The sequence below is a fragment of the Oncorhynchus kisutch genome, linkage group LG28, assembly GCF_002021735.2.
Source record: "Oncorhynchus kisutch isolate 150728-3 linkage group LG28, Okis_V2, whole genome shotgun sequence".
Classification (NCBI taxonomy): Eukaryota; Metazoa; Chordata; class Actinopteri; order Salmoniformes; family Salmonidae; genus Oncorhynchus; species Oncorhynchus kisutch.
Genome location: NC_034201.2, coordinates 27,035,529 through 27,052,339, shown reverse-complemented (window position 1 = coordinate 27,052,339; position 16,811 = coordinate 27,035,529). Strand labels below are relative to the sequence as shown.

Sequence of the window (16,811 nt, the reverse complement as noted above, 5' to 3'; positions counted from 1 at the left end):
AATTCAATAAGAGGAAATCTACGAAATGGAGAGTTGAAAATAAAGAAGGGATGGCCAGAAAAGGAATGTTTGGAAAAGATTTGATGAAGTATTCAAAGAGGATGATGGCAGTGTCTCTATTATGTGTGAAGATTGTGAGGCACTATACAAACTCGACAGTCACAAGAGGGGGATTCAAATAGGCCTATGGCACATCAAGGGAACAAACTGTTCAGATGAGTTAAATGGAAACTGAAATCTGGACACTGACTGTAGATCTTTAATTAACCTCTCACAGTCTTAATATTAACTCCTGCAGAATTAAGCCTTTATTGCAGTAAAATGATAGGCGACAACAAATGTAGACTATATTTTGACTCGGGAACAGGAGTGGAGAAATATGATTTCTTTCAGCATCTTGAGAGAATGCGATTGTGCAGTTAGGGACTGCTTTATCAGCCTCCTAAAAGCTGATAGTAGTTTCCCTTTTTTTATCTTGAGTTTTTGCATTTTCTTCTTGCTCCGCGAAAGAATCAAAGATGACGGAGAACTTTACCGATGTCAACTAGATTGAAGCATTCATTCTACCATTTATAACATTATTCCGGTGAGCAAGGGTTTATTTAGTCTTCTATCAATTTATAGACAAGTTGACTAACAAATAGCCTGCCAAAATGTCGGAAATGATAAGCAGAAACATATCCATATTAGCCACAACAAAATCCTGCACCCCCTGACAAAAAAATCGTTCCGTCTTCTCTGATGGTGTTCTATATTTGTGGACTAGGGTCAGGTTTTCACTTTTTCACATATAGTCGGGCGGTTGCGGATGGCTTATTAGCAATTGCGGGTGGGCTTGGTTGAACAAACAGCTGACCTGCGCACCACTAACACACAAATGTAAGAGAATACCAGTCGAGGGTCCTTCAGTGAAGCCCCTTTTCTCTGTGGTTTCTCTGTGGTTCCTTTGAAGACCCTGGACTGTCCTCAGCAGAGGCATCATTGCCATTATCACACTGTGTCAGAGAGCTAGTTGGTCATAGTCCATTTTCCACATTCAGTCAAAGAGTTACTCAAATACATGGTGCAGAACATACCAGAAAGTCTGAATCATCCAAGGAGTGGAGAGACAGATTGTCGTCCTCTACCATTTCCCTCACTTCAAACTTTGTCACCTTTCCATCCTCCTTATCCTTCACTATCAGCGGTGGTGTCCTCCTTTCATGATCCTCATCAGACTGTGTATCAGAGTCAATTAGTCTGAGACTATTCTCTTCACAGTCATATCACTCAACACATCTATGGTGTACAACTCTCTTACCTCAGATTCACAGTCAGTGAAGGAGTAGATAGAGATGTCATCAGAGTTGGAGGATGAGATCACCCCATCATAATTTCTCTCCATCAGCCGAGTCACCCTTCCAGACTGAGGAGACAGACAAAGGCATGTACTTAGGGCAGCCATGGAATTCACTGGCATTGACTGCCAAGAAAATGTTGAATATTTAGGCAATCCAACATACTTGTACAAGTAGTGAGTAATTCATGGGTAATTGAAAATGCAAGTGGATTGAAATGCAATAAATGCAACTCCCATAACATTAGGGATGGGACTAAAGACCTTCCATACTGTAGGATTCTTTAGCATTTCCAATGAAGGATTGTCAATTCAACCAAGCCAACCAAAATTGCCATTTGAATCAACAGATTGATCTCTATGGGAACAGCAGAGATGTCTGACCTGGCTGAGACGCTCTGTATTCATGTCCCGTCCATCCCCAGATGTCTGTTCCTGCCCACAGTTCTCAATGATTGGCTGTGAACAGTAAAAAATATTTTGCTCATTTTGGCCTTGGAAATAAATGATGTAGCTATCAATAAATCATTTAAGTAGCTACTGTTATGTGGTTGATTTGAATGTGACTTACAGGCCTTTTGTGGATCTGAGGGGTCTGCGCTGAAGTAGACTGTCAAGAGAGCATTCAATTTCAAATGAGTTTAGATGGGGAGGGATATCTGCAGTTGCTTTTATTGTGATAACTGCAGTTTGTACATGGAGCATAAGTAATGTTTATGTGTAATTGTTTTCAGGTCGGATTTGACTTACAGGCCTTGGTCTTCTGTGCACCTTACCGGTTGGCCACATCACAGAATCAGGGGAGTTCACCCTCACTGGATTCAACTGTCAACACAACACTCAATTTAAAATGTGATAACAAAGACAGAACACAAAATAAATAAATAGGTATTTACCACATAAGGGCGGCGCCTTAAAGCTCTTCTGATTCTCTCATCACTACGATCCATCTTGTTTTCTGAGGGATACATTTTCATCAATTGATTGGCACAAAACATATCCTAACACACACACACACACACACAGACAAATGGCACGCCATTCCCTATATAGCGCACTTACTTTGACTTGTGCACATATTTTGATCTGAGCCCACTGGGCACAGGTCAAAAGTACTACACTACAGGGTGCCATTTGGGACCTCCCCAAAGAATGTAAGAGCCTACCAGACATTCTAAACTCCAAATCACCTTGTGCAGTGCGAACGGGTCTAACCAACCGTTTCCAATCGTAGTATTCTCTGCACAGCGTCAGCTAGGGCAGACTATGCGGCAAAAGATTAGCTGAAACAAGCTGATTGAAGAAAGAGATTGTACTGTTGATATCAAAGCTGAACACAGTTCATGTAGCGAATTGATGCTTGGTTACGTCACAATAGGTCACCGTTTTATGGCCGCGCATAATACGTCACAAGAAAGGCGTGTAAGGGACCGGACTGGTGGTATCTTCCCCCTGGGTGTAATTTATAACTGTCAAATCAAATCTATGTAGCTATCTAACTCAAATGGCTGTTGAGGACTCTTTGATAATCACATTTGAGGCACATGTCAGCAGGTGGCAGTGTCTTCAAATGCAGTAGTTGATCCCCTGTGCAACAGTTGAGCAACTTTGAAGTTGTACACATTTTGGGGCTAGCAAGCTTGCCCGCATATTTCTACAATTCATCTTCTTATAAACGGATTTTAAACCTAACCACACTGCTGATGTAATGGCCCAACCTTAAATTAAGACCAAAACGCGTATTTTGGTTTTCATACATTTTTACGATATAGCCAATTACTACTTTGTGGCTGTGTTATCTAGTGGGAATCTCTTGCTAGCTAGTTATCTACCCTCTGGCGTTCCGTAATATTGGAGAAAAAATTGATTGATAATCCAAGTACTAGTTTGAAAAATATGTACTGGGCATCAAAATGATCTCCCGAATAGTTTTAAAAGATATGGTTCAGAGGTTCAAGAGTTTTACTCCTGAGTTCAGGCTGGGATTGTTTCTGTCATTATAGTATAATTTGTTTACTGTCACTAACGTTACATATTTCGGTTTATTAGAGGATGTCTTCAGTCTTGGAACGACTGAAGTACAAAAACACTTGACCGTCTCTCTTGATCCTAGGTCCTGGCAGAGTTGTGCAGACTCAGGACAACAGAGCTTTGGAGGAATTTAAAGAGGAGTCCGTAATTGGCTTTCTAATGATCATGATCTTTTCCTCAAAGAAGTTCATGAATTTATTACTGCTGAAGTGAAAGCCATCCTCACTTGAGGAATGCTGCTTTTTAGTTAGCTTTGCGACACTATAAAAAAAAAATCTGATTGTTCTTATTTTCCTCAATTAAGTTGGAAAAATAGGATGATCGAGCAGGAAGGAGGGCTGGGTCACTGTCTTCCAGCTACTCCTCAGTATTGGGGTTCTGGGGCCTCTCTGGTGGCATTGAGAAGAGTGTGAGCACTGTTTGGTTTCTGCTGCTCTCTATCAGCACATGGGTGTTGTACAGCATACTGGGTCTGCTACTGTTTGGTGGAGGGGTTCATGCCAGTATCCTTCTCCTGTATGTGTATGGCCACAGTGCACTCATCGCAGGGGAGATCTGTATCCTTATTCCAACCTCATTGCGGTTCAAAATAAATGTGATACGCTCCTCTGCAGTATGTCACAGCTTTAGAAGTGTGCTTAGTAGTGTAGTTAAGTGTTATTAGGTTATAGGTCTTGTGTATGAGTCCTGCTGCTAAACATTATGGCATGTTTGTTTAGAAAAATCTTGCATCACTGCTTCACACATTCTCCTTAACTTGCACCGGTGAAACAGACGGAAAGGGCTTGCTCTCACTTCTGAACATGTCCGATGCCAGGGCATCAGTGCTGGATAAGAAGATGCCTTTCAGGCTGCTGAGGAACATTGGTGTACTGTATGTCCCTGCATCAATAGAGGCGAGAAGGAAGACGGTCCACCCACCGTGAGTACTGAGAAAGCACCAGAACCATCATTTATCAGACAAGACATTAAATAACATTTGCTGTGTGCAAGCCAGAGCACATGATGTACTTGTATAACAGTATAACTTCGCCCTCGCCCATACCCGGGCGCGAACCAGGGACCCTCTGCACACATCAACAACAGTCACCCACGAAGCATCGTTACACATCGCTCCACAAAAGACGCGACTCTTGCAGAGCAAGGGGAACTACTACTTCAAGGTCTCAGAGCAAGTGACGTCACCGATTGAAACGCTATTTAGCGCGCACCGCTAACTAAGCTAGCCGTTTCACATCCGTTACACACTACAGTATAATGAGGTGCAGTTATAATAGATGAGCCTCAGCTGTAATTGAATACTTTACAATAGGCACCTAGTGGTCCCCCATGATTAGATAGAGAATCACTGGTATAGAGAAGCTCTCTGAAATCTGTCTACGTTCTCATTGATTGCAGAATCATTCCAACACCAGGCTCCTGCCCAGATCAAGCCTACGCTCCAGTGTCCTCTACCTCCAACCTACAGGCTACCGAGACCCCACCAAAGAAATTTGAAGGCTGGGCCCACTCCTACTATACACAGGGGAGCCCTGTTCAGCTCACAGGTTTTTACGGACACAACCATGGGGGGCTTGAGGCCAAGTCACGGACATGGTCACAAGCATGGACACAGCTGCAGCCATGGACATAGTCACAAACACAGCTTTGGCCATGGACTCAGTCATGGGCATGCATCTGCCTCTCAAACCAGCAGTCACTGGGCTCCAGTGGCTCAACATCCACATTTTCAACATTCCCACCTCAGCCCACTGTCTGTCTGTCAGTGTCCCCCAGAGTTTCACAGCCAACATGCCGGAGTCACTATAACAGAATCTGTGACGGTTCATCCAGGAGCACCTGTGTCTTCACTGACAGATTGATGACTTCAATCAGTAACACCAAAACTCACTATAGCTCGATTGAAATTCAAAGGCAATGTTCTCAAAGATTGGAAATGACCTTTACATTTCAAGTGCGCTATTTTCAGCAATCACAATCCTTGTAAAAACGTCAACTTATGGTATAACTAATAACGTTTTTAAAAAATGATGTCAGTGTGGTTATAAGCCGCTATAGCTCTGAACTTCAGCGATACAGATTTAATCGAGCCCATAGTTTTCATTCAATGTGTTTTCTGTCTCATGTTATACATTGAGATGTAATATGCTTGGACAAGTGGTTTGAGGCAGTACTTGAAGGTCCACTTTTTCTTCACGGATGTTTTTGGTTTGAATACACAAGCAGGCTCTGAATGTTCAAGGTCAAATCAATGCAAGAAAACTTTGATTGTCAGTTGATTGTAAAGACCTCCTTTTGGCTTGTGTGTTTTGTACTTTGTGTTTTTTTACCCATACAGTCGACAAATCTCTTGGTACTCTTGATTTATACAACCTAGATTAAAACAACGTTTTTCAAAACCCTTAGTAAATGGACCAACCAGACCCTCAAGACAGCCATGGGCAAGTCCCTTGATTGGTATCAGGAAGGGTGGGAGAACAACCTGAAGGTAATTCTCTTTGCACACAACAGCAGCATCCAGGCTGAGTATGGACGGGAGCCGCAGCTGTTGACTGAGGTAAACAATGCAATTGTATATACAATTATTGCATATACTGTAGTCTTTCAAAATTGGGATTGACTTAGTGTTTGTCTATTGCTATTTTTGCATAACGTGCTTTCAGATCACTGAAACCCCACCTGATGTGGTGGAAGTTGTCGAACCAGATCAGAACGCCTTTGAGTACTATCTTCAAGCACAGACTGAGAAGGACGTGGAGGTTTTTGACCAGGTAAAAATGATTGTCCTCTGTTAATGTATTTTCTGTCCCTCCAAGAGATATGTAAGAAATATATTTGTAATATGAAATATAATTGCATGTATTCCTGTCATCAATCAAGGTGAGACAGAACATGGACAAGGCGCAGGAGAAACAGAAGGAGAGCTACCGGAGTGTTTACGTCTCTGTCGCCTACCCTGTTCCCTTTAACTCTACTCCTGTTCTCCAGGAGCTAAGGGTCCTGCCCAACACCCAGACGTGGATCCACCCGATGTTCTCCATTACCAACCACCCTCCAACTTTTCATTACATCATCTACAGCTACTGTTGTCATGTTATCATTATCTGCTAAGAAAGTTTGTGCTCTCTCATACTGGCCCTCTTCACTTCCCTTTGGCCAAAGAAGACCTAAGACCCCAATGCCAGACACTGCCCTGCGGCCGGTGCTGTCCTTCGGATGAGACTGTGCACACAGAGGTCCTATCTCTCTGTGGTCACTAAACATCTCATGGCACTTATGACATGAGTAGGGGTGTTGACCCTGCATCTCCTGGCTATATTTTCAAGCCTGATAACTACACGCTATGTAAATCCAACCCATTATCATACGCTACCCTAGTAGGCTGTATGGGAACCAATATAATTATTGGGTCTTTTTTATTTTTTTAAGAATGGTGCATATCTCAAAATATAACAATGAGACCAATATCAATAGTATGTGTGTGTGTGTGTGTGTGTGTGTGTGTGTGTGTTGTAGTAGTAGTTGGCCATTATTTCTTCGAACATCTCAGTTTGGGCAGCAGCCACTGGAGAAACCTGTCAATCAAACACAACAGGAGAATAAATAGTAGTTTGCCATTAAACATCAGATAGCTGCTCTTTCTCTGCTACCTCATTCAATTTCTATATTTCTCTACCTCATTCTATTTCTATAAATCTCTAAAACGCCCTTGTTATGTTCCCCTCTTCTATTTCCTCACCTCTTCCTCAGACTCTTCTTTTCATCTTTCTTGTCCTCCTTAGTTTCTCCAACATTTTCCACCTGCTGCATCTTACTGGCCTTCTCTTTCTTCACTTGCTTTTTTCCCTTGGTCTTTTTCCTTTTGACCTTCCTTTCCTGAATATTTTGGACAAGGAGATAAAGTAATATAAGCTTATGGCTATTTTCTACTCTTGAGCTATGGTATCTAGAGGTATGATATACTGTAGAAGGAAATATGGCTAATATTCCCTTCCTGTTTCCTCTCACCTGTGGCGTCACTCCTGACATTTTCTGGAGCAGCTTCCTGCCGTTCTCACTCAGGTTGGTGATTGGGGCCAGGCGAGGGCTGCGGTGGTATGGTAAGTACTCCACAGCAGGCGAAGCAACAATGACAGAGACAGGGCTTGGAGGTGTCGGAGGCTTTGGGACATCCTTTTGGGAGGGACGGGCCACAGCAGAGGGCAGGGCTTGTAGGGCTTCAGCCAGGGTCCGGGGTGCTGAGGTCACAAGAGGAGAGAGGCCAGACACAGGACCAGAGACTTTCCCTGGGCTCTGTAAGACCAGAAACAACAAACAAACTGTTAGGACAGTGCTATGTTATACAAAATCTGTAGATATACTGTATGACTAATCTATAAATACATTAGATACATGACTACACTCAATAAGTAAGATTCATTTACAAAGCTCTGGACATAGTTATTTTTTCTGCATTTCTGCCATGCTCTCTACCATTTCGGCCATCTCTCCAGTGCATTTCTTGAAGGCCACTTTCAACCTTTCCAAGTCATTCAGCCAACTGTCCAGGTTTACTGCCTCAAGATCACTTTCACTGCAGTTTCTCTTCATCACTTGGATCAGTGCCCTCACTTCCTCGCCCATCCTCCCTTTATCTTCCCTATTCACATCTTCATCCCTCAGTCTTTCCTCCTTCCTCTTCCTCTTCCCCATCCACTTCTCAATCCAGGCTCTGAAGCATCCCTCATTCTTCTGCCTCTCTTGGTTGATGTCCTGACCGTCGTTGACCTTGTTCAGGCCTTCCTCCAGGTCGAGCTCTATGGAGGCCAGTTTTTTTTTAATCCTCCTCAGGCTCTCCTCGTTGGTGTTGGTCCACTGTGTCTTCTTGTCCAGCTGCTCCCTGCAGGGCCGGACAGTAGGGACCAACTCCATCAGGCGTGATGCCTTCTTCAGGGCACTCACAGAGGCAGGGAGAAGGATGTTGGGCTTGGCCACAATAATCTGTACAGACATAAGGTCAAATCATTGAGATGTAACACACACTAGTGATGCATTGACTAATAAGCAGCAGTCCCGCGGTTATATCCACAGGGCGGCGGGTTTAGGGTCATGAAATATTATGTGGGAGGCGGTCGGGTTGAATAAAGAGAAAACAATACGTGAAAAAATTCCATACATGTATCATTCTTGTGTCATTTATATCTATAGGCTATTTAGCATTTGTACGTAAACCTAAGCTTTAGGGCCTAATTTGGCACGTGCCAAATAGACTAGACACCAATCACCAAACACTTTTGGGAAAGGGCAGAAAAAGTTACTGTTAATCCACTGACGCAAAAAGGACAATGTCAGAGTTTAATTCAATAAGAGGAAATCTACGAAATGGAGAGTTGAAAATAAAGAAGGGATGGCCAGAAAAGGAATGTTTGGAAAAGATTTGATGAAGTATTCAAAGAGGATGATGGCAGTGTCTCTATTATGTGTGAAGATTGTGAGGCACTATACAAACTCGACAGTCACAAGAGGGGGATTCAAATAGGCCTATGGCACATCAAGGGAACAAACTGTTCAGATGAGTTAAATGGAAACTGAAATCTGGACACTGACTGTAGATCTTTAATTAACCTCTCACAGTCTTAATATTAACTCCTGCAGAATTAAGCCTTTATTGCAGTAAAATGATAGGCTACAACAAATGTAGACTATATTTTGACTCGGGAACAGGAGTGGAGAAATATGATTTCTTTCAGCATCTTGAGAGAATGCGATTGTGCAGTTAGGGACTGCTTTATCAGCCTCCTAAAAGCTGATAGTAGTTTCCCTTTTTTTATCTTGAGTTTTTGCATTTTCTTCTTGCTCCGCGAAAGAATCAAAGATGACGGAGATCTTTACCGATGTCAACTAGATTGAAGCATTCATTCTACCATTTATAACATTATTCCGGTGAGCAAGGGTTTATTTAGTCTTCTATCAATTTATAGACAAGTTGACTAACAAATAGCCTGCCAAAATGTCGGAAATGATAAGCAGAAACATATCCATATTAGCCACAACAAAATCTTGCACCCCCTGACAAAAAAAATGGTTCCGTCTTCTCTGATGGTGTTCTATATTTGTGGACTAGGGTCAGGTTTTCACTTTTTCACATATAGTCGGGCGGTTGCGGATGGGTTATTAGCAATTGCGGGTGGGCTTGGTTGATCAAACAGCTGACCTGCGCACCACTAACACACAAATGTAAGAGAATACCAGTCGAGGGTCCTTCAGTGAAGCCCCTTTTCTCTGTGGTTCCTTTGAAGACCCTGGGCTGTCCTCAGCAGAGGCATCATTGCCATTATCACACTGTGTCAGAGAGCTAGTTGGTTATAGTCCATTTTCCACATTCAGTCAAAGAGTTACTCAAATACATGGTGCAGAACATACCAGAAAGTCTGAATCATCCAAGGAGTGGAGAGACAGATTGTCGTCCTCTACCATTTCCCTCACTTCAAACTTTGTCACCTTTCCATCCTCCTTATCCTTCACTATCAGCGGTGGTGTCCTCCTTTCATGATCCTCATCAGACTGTGTATCAGAGTCAATTAGTCTGAGACTATTCTCTTCACAGTCATATCACTCAACACATCTATGGTGTACAACTCTCTTACCTCAGATTCACAGTCAGTGAAGGAGTAGATAGAGATGTCATCAGAGTTGGAGGATGAGATCACCCCATCATAATTTCTCTCCATCAGCCGAGTCACCCTTCCAGACTGAGGAGACAGACAAAGGCATGTACTTAGGGCAGCCATGGAATTCACTGGCATTGACTGCCAAGAAAATGTTGAATATTTAGGCAATCCAACATACTTGTACAAGTAGTGAGTAATTCATGGGTAATTGAAAATGCAAGTGGATTGAAATCTGAGGGGTCTGCGCTGAAGTAGACTGTCAAGAGAGCATTCAATTTCAAATGAGTTTAGATGGGGAGGGATATCTGCAGTTGCTTTTATTGTGATAACTGCAGTTTGTACATGGAGCATAAGTAATGTTTATGTGTAATTGTTTTCAGGTCGGATTTGACTTACAGGCCTTGGTCTTCTGTGCACCTTACCGGTTGGCCACATCACAGAATCAGGGGAGTTCACCCTCACTGGATTCAACTGTCAACACAACACTCAATTTAAAATGTGATAACAAAGACAGAACACAAAATAAATAAATAGGTATTTACCACATAAGGGCGGCGCCTTAAAGCTCTTCTGATTCTCTCATCACTACGATCCATCTTGTTTTCTGAGGGATACATTTTCATCAATTGATTGGCACAAAACATATCCTAACACACACACACACACAGACAAATGGCACGCCATTCCCTATATAGCGCACTTACTTTGACTTGTGCACTTATTTTGATCTGAGCCCACTGGACACAGGTCAAAAGTACTACACTACAGGGTGCCATTTGGGACCTCCCCAAAGAATGTAAGAGCCTACCAGACATTCTAAACTCCAAATCACCTTGTGCAGTGCGAACGGGTCTAACCAACCGTTTCCAATCGTAGTATTCTCTGCACAGCGTCAGCTAGGGCAGACTATGAGGCAAAAGATTAGCTGAAACAAGCTGATTGAATAAAGAGATTGTACTGTTGATATCAAAGCTGAACACAGTTCATGTAGCGAATTGATGCTTGGTTACGTCACAATAGGTCACCATTTTATGGCCGCGCAAAATACGTCACAAGAAAGGCGTGGTAAGGGACCGGACTGGTGGTATCTTCCCCCAGGTTGTAATTTATAACTGTCAAATCAAATCTATGTAGCTATCTAACTCAAATGGCTGTTGAGGACTCTTTGATAATCACATTTGAGGCAAATGTCAGCAGGTGGCAGTGTCTTCAAATCTGTGCAACTTTGAGGTTGTTGATAATTGAAATGCGGAAGTCTAGTACATTTGTTTTGGCTGAGCAAGCGTGTTCGCATATTTCTACAATTAATCTTCTTAAAATCGGATTTTAAACTTATTCATACTGCTAACCCAATGCCACAACCTTAAAATAAGACCAAAAAGCTTATTTCTTTCATTAATTTTCTACGACATAGCCAATACTACTTTGTGGCTGTGTTATCTATTGGGAACCGCTAGCTAGCTAGCTATACTCTGGCTAAAGGTACTGCAATTTTGTATAAAAGTTGATTGATTATCCAAGTACTAGTTTGAAAAATATGCACTGTGCATCAAAATGATCTCCGAATAGTTTAAAAGATATGGTTCAGAGGTTCAAGAGTTTTACTCCTGAGTTCAGGCTGGGATTGTTTCTGTCATTATAGTATAATTTGTTTACTGTCACTAACGTTACATATTTCGGTTATTAGAGGATGTCTTCAGTCTTGGAACGACTGAAGTACAAAAACACTTGACCGTCTCTCTTGATCCTAGGTCCTGGCAGAGTTGTGCAGACTCAGGACAACAGAGCTTTGGAGGAATTAAAGAGGAGTCCGTAATTGCTTTCTAATGATCATGATCTTTTCCTCAAAGAAGTTCTGGAATTTATTACTGCTGAAGTGAAAGCCATCCTCACTTGAGGAATGCTGCTTTTTAGTTAGCTGTTGCGACACTATAAAATAAATTTTCTGATTGTTCCCTTATTTCCTCAATTAAGTTGGAAAAAAGATGCTATCGAGCCAGGGAGGAGGGCTGGGTCACTGTCTTCCACCACAAGACAGTGACCCAGCTACTCCTCAGTATTGGGGTCTGGGGCCTCTCTGGTGGCATTGAGAAGAGTGTGAGCACTGTTTGGTTTCTGCTGCTCTCTATCAGCACCATGGTGTTGTACAGCATAACTGGGTCTGCCTACTGTTTGGTGGAGGGGTTCATGCACAGTATCCTTCTCCTGTATGTGTATGGCCACAGTGCACTCATCGCAGGGAGATCTGTATCCTATTCCAAACCTCATTGCGGTTCAAAATAAATGTGATACGCTCCTCTGCAGTATGTCACAGCTTTAGAAGTGTGCTTAGTAGTGTAGTTAAGTGTTATTAGGTTATAGGTCTTGTGTATGAGTCCTGCTGCTAAACATTATGGCATGTTTGTTTAGAAAATCTTGCATCACTGCTTCACACATTCTCCTTAACTTGCACCGGTGAAACAGACGGAAAAGGGCTTGCTCTCACTTCTGAACATGTCCGATGCCATGGGCATCAGTGCTGGATAAGAAGATGCCTTTCAGGCTGCTGAGGAACATTGGTGTCCTGTTGTCCCTGCATCAATAGAGGCGAGAAGGAAGACGGTCCACCCACCTGTGAGTACTTGAGAAAGCACCAGAACCATCATTTATCAGACAAGACATTAAATAACATTTGCTGTGTGCAAGCCAGAGCACATGATGTACTTGTATAACAGTATACTTCGCCCCTCGCCCATACCCGGGCGCGAACCAGGGACCCCTCTGCACACATCAACAACAGTCACCCACGAAGCATCGTTACACATAGCTCCACAAAAGACGCGGACTCTGCGAGCAAGGGGAACTACTACTCAAGGTCTCAGAGCAAGTGACGTCACCGATTGAACCGCGATTTAGCGCGCACCGCTAACTAAGCTAGCCGTTTCACATCCGTTACACACTACAGTATAATGAGGTGCAGTTTATAATAGATGATCCTCAGCTGTAATTGAATACTTTACAATAGGCACCTAGTGGTCCCCCATGATTAGATAGAGAATCACTGGTATAGAGAAGCTCTCTGAAATCTGTCTACGTTCTCATTGATTGCAGAATCATTCCAACACCAGGCTCCTGCCCAGATCAAGCCTACGCTCCAGTGTCCTCTACCTCCAACCTACAGGCTACCGAGACCCCACCAAAGAAATTTGAAGGCTGGGCCCACTCCTACTATACACAGGGGAGCCCTGTTCAGCTCATAGGTTTTTACGGACACAACCATGGGGGGCTTGAGGCCAAGTCACGGACATGGTCACAAGCATGGACACAGCTGCAGCCATGGACATAGTCACAAACACAGCTTTGGCCATGGACTCAGTCATGGGCATGCATCTGCCTCTCAAACCAGCAGTCACTGGGCTCCAGTGGCTCAACATCCACATTTTCAACATTCCCACCTCAGCCCACTGTCTGTCTGTCAGTGTCCCCCAGAGTTTCACAGCAAACATGCCGGAGTCACTATAACAGAATCTGTGACGGTTCATCCAGGAGCACCTGTGTCTTCACTGACAGATTGATGACTTCAATCAGTAACACCAAAACTCACTATAGCTCGATTGAAATTCAAAGGCAATGTTCTCAAAGATTGGAAATGACCTTTACATTTCAAGTGCGCTATTTTCAGCAATCACAATCCTTGTAAAAACGTCAACTTATGGTATAACTAATAACGTTTTTTAAAAATGATGTCAGTGTGGTTATAAGCCGCTATAGCTCTGAACTTCAGCGATACAGATTTAATCGAGCCCATAGTTTTCATTCAATGTGTTTTCTGTCTCATGTTATACATTGAGATGTAATATGCTTGGACAAGTGGTTTGAGGCAGTACTTGAAGGTCCACTTTTTCTTCACGGATGTTTTTGGTTTGAATACACAAGCAGGCTCTGAATGTTCAAGGTCAAATCAATGCAAGAAACTTTGATTGTCAGTTGATTGTAAAGACCTCCTTTTGGCTTGTGTGTTTTGTACTTTGTGTTTTTTTACCCATACAGTCGACAAATCTCTTGGTACTCATTATACAACCTAGATTAAAACAATTTTTCCAAACCAACCAAAATTGCCATTTGAATCAACAGATTGATCTCATGGGAACAGCAGGATGTCAACCTGGGTGAGACGCTCTGCATTCATGTCCCGTCCATCCCCAGATGTCTGTTCCTGACCACAGTTCTCAATGATTGGCTGTGAACAGTAAAAATATTTGCTCATTTTGGCCTTGGAAATAAATGATGTAGCTATCAATAAATCATTTAAGTAGCTACTGTTATGTGGTTGATTTGAATGTGACTTACAGGCCTTTTGTGGATCTGAGGGGTCTGCGCTGAAGTAGACTGTCAAGAGAGCATTCAATTTCAAATGAGTTTAGATGGGGAGGGATATCTGCAGTTGCTTTTATTGTGATAACTGCAGTTTGTACATGGAGCATAAGTAATGTTTATGTGTAATTGTTTTCAGGTCGGATTTGACTTACAGGCCTTGGTCTTCTGTGCACCTTACCGGTTGGCCACATCACAGAATCAGGGGAGTTCACCCTCACTGGATTCAACTGTCAACACAACACTCAATTTAAAATGTGATAACAAAGACAGAACACAAAATAAATAAATAGTATTTACCACATAAGGGCGGCGCCTTAAGCTCTTCTGATTCTCTCATCACTACGATCCATCTTGTTTTCTGAGGGATACATTTTCATCATTGATTGGCACAAAACATATCCTAACACACACACACACACACACAGACAAATGGCACCGCCATTCCCTATATAGCGCACTTACTTTGACTTGTGCACATATTTTGATCTGAGCCCACTGGGCACAGGTCAAAAGTACTACACTACAGGGTGCCATTTGGGACCTCCCCAAAGAATGTAAGAGCCTACCAGACATTCTAAACTCCAAATCACCTTGTGCAGTGCGAACGGGTCTAACCAACCGTTTCCAATCGTAGTATTCTCTGCACAGCGTCAGCTAGGGCAGACTATGCGGCAAAAGATTAGCTGAAACAAGCTGATTGAAGAAAGAGATTGTACTGTTGATATCAAAGCTGAACACAGTTCATGTAGCGAATTGATGCTTGGTTTACGTCACAATAGGTCACCGTTTTATGGCCGCGCATAATACGTCACAAGAAAGGCGTGTAAGGGACCGGACTGGTGGTATCTTCCCCCTGGGTGTAATTTATAACTGTCAAATCAAATCTATGTAGCTATCTAACTCAAATGGCTGTTGAGGACTCTTTGATAATCACATTTGAGGCACATGTCAGCAGGTGCAGTGTCTTCAAATGCAGTAGTTGATCCCCTGTGCAACAGTTGAGCAACTTTGAAGTTGTACACATTTGGGGCTAGCAAGCTTGCCCGCATATTTCTACAATTCATCTTCTTATAAACGGATTTTAAACCTAACCACCACTGCTGATGTAATGGCCCAACCTTAAATTAAGACCAAAAACGCGTATTTTGGTTTTCATACATTTTTACGATATAGCCAATTACTACTTTGTGGCTGTGTTATCTAGTGGGAATCTCTTGCTAGCTAGTTATCTACCCTCTGGCGTTCCGTAATATTGGAGAAAAAATTGATTGATAATCCAAGTACTAGTTTGAAAAATATGTACTGGGGCATCAAAATGATCTCCCGAATAGTTTTAAAAGATATGGTTCAGAGGTTCAAGAGTTTTACTCCTGAGTTCAGGCTGGGATTGTTTCTGTCATTATAGTATAATTTGTTTACTGTCACTAACGTTACATATTTCGGTTTATTAGAGGATGTCTTCAGTCTTGGAACGACTGAAGTACAAAACACTTGACCGTCTCTCTTGATCCTAGGTCCTGGCAGAGTTGTGCAGACTCAGGACAACAGAGCTTTGGAGGAATTTAAAGAGGAGTCCGTAATTGGCTTTCTAATGATCATGATCTTTTCCTCAAAGAAGTTCATGAATTTATTACTGCTGAAGTGAAAGCCATCCTCACTTGAGGAATGCTGCTTTTTAGTTAGCTTTGCGACACTATAAAAAAAAAAATCTGATTGTTCTTATTTTCCTCAATTAAGTTGGAAAAATAGGATGATCGAGCAGGAAGGAGGGCTGGGTCACTGTCTTCCAGCTACTCCTCAGTATTGGGGTTCTGGGGCCTCTCTGGTGGCATTGAGAAGAGTGTGAGCACTGTTTGGTTTCTGCTGCTCTCTATCAGCACATGGGTGTTGTACAGCATACTGGGTCTGCTACTGTTTGGTGGAGGGGTTCATGCCAGTATCCTTCTCCTGTATGTGTATGGCCACAGTGCACTCATCGCAGGGGAGATCTGTATCCTTATTCCAACCTCATTGCGGTTCAAAATAAATGTGATACGCTCCTCTGCAGTATGTCACAGCTTTAGAAGTGTGCTTAGTAGTGTAGTTAAGTGTTATTAGGTTATAGGTCTGTGTATGAGTCCTGCTGCTAAACATTATGGCATGTTTGTTTAGAAAAATCTTGCATCACTGCTTCACACATTCTCCTTAACTTGCACCGGTGAAACAGACGGAAAGGGCTTGCTCTCACTTCTGAACATGTCCGATGCCAGGGCATCAGTGCTGGATAAGAAGATGCCTTTCAGGCTGCTGAGGAACATTGGTGTACTGTATGTCCCTGCATCAATAGAGGCGAGAAGGAAGACGGTCCACCCACCGTGAGTACTGAGAAAGCACCAGAACCATCATTTATCAGACAAGACATTAAATAACATTTGCTGTGTGCAAGCCAGAGCACATGA

General features: G+C 42.7%; 1 protein-coding gene across 2 annotated transcripts; it reads right to left on the bottom strand.

Annotated features, from left to right (window-relative positions):
* Positions 1-4,624: 4,624 nt before the first annotated feature.
* LOC116358075 (uncharacterized) lies at positions 4,625-11,074 on the bottom strand. Of its 2 annotated transcripts, XM_031807404.1 has the most exons (7): positions 10,560-11,074; positions 10,414-10,488; positions 9,994-10,098; positions 7,841-8,347; positions 7,376-7,660; positions 7,107-7,243; positions 4,625-6,942 (listed from the first exon to the last, which is right to left on the bottom strand). In XM_031807404.1, the coding sequence occupies exons 1-7, from the start codon at positions 10,659-10,661 to the stop codon at positions 6,897-6,899; spliced, it is 1,257 nt and encodes a 418-aa protein (XP_031663264.1). In that variant the 5' UTR covers positions 10,662-11,074; the 3' UTR covers positions 4,625-6,896. The 2 variants fall into 2 exon arrangements, with proteins under 2 accessions (XP_031663264.1, XP_031663265.1); XM_031807405.1 differs by lacking the exon at positions 7,107-7,243.
* Between the last annotated feature and the right edge of the window lie 5,737 nt (positions 11,075-16,811).

Excerpts from the sequence above, each read along its gene's own strand:
- LOC116358075 (XM_031807404.1), bottom strand. The coding sequence starts at position 10,661 with ATGTTTTGTGCCAATCAATTGATGAAAATGTATCCCTCAGAAAACAAG. Across the intron at positions 7,661-7,840 it reads CTGGAGAGATGGCCGAAATG|AGCCCAGGGAAAGTCTCTGG; the intron begins GTAGAGAGCATG and ends CTGGTCTTACAG. Across the intron at positions 7,244-7,375 it reads TGTCAGGAGTGACGCCACAG|GAAAGGAAGGTCAAAAGGAA; the intron begins GTGAGAGGAAAC and ends CAAAATATTCAG.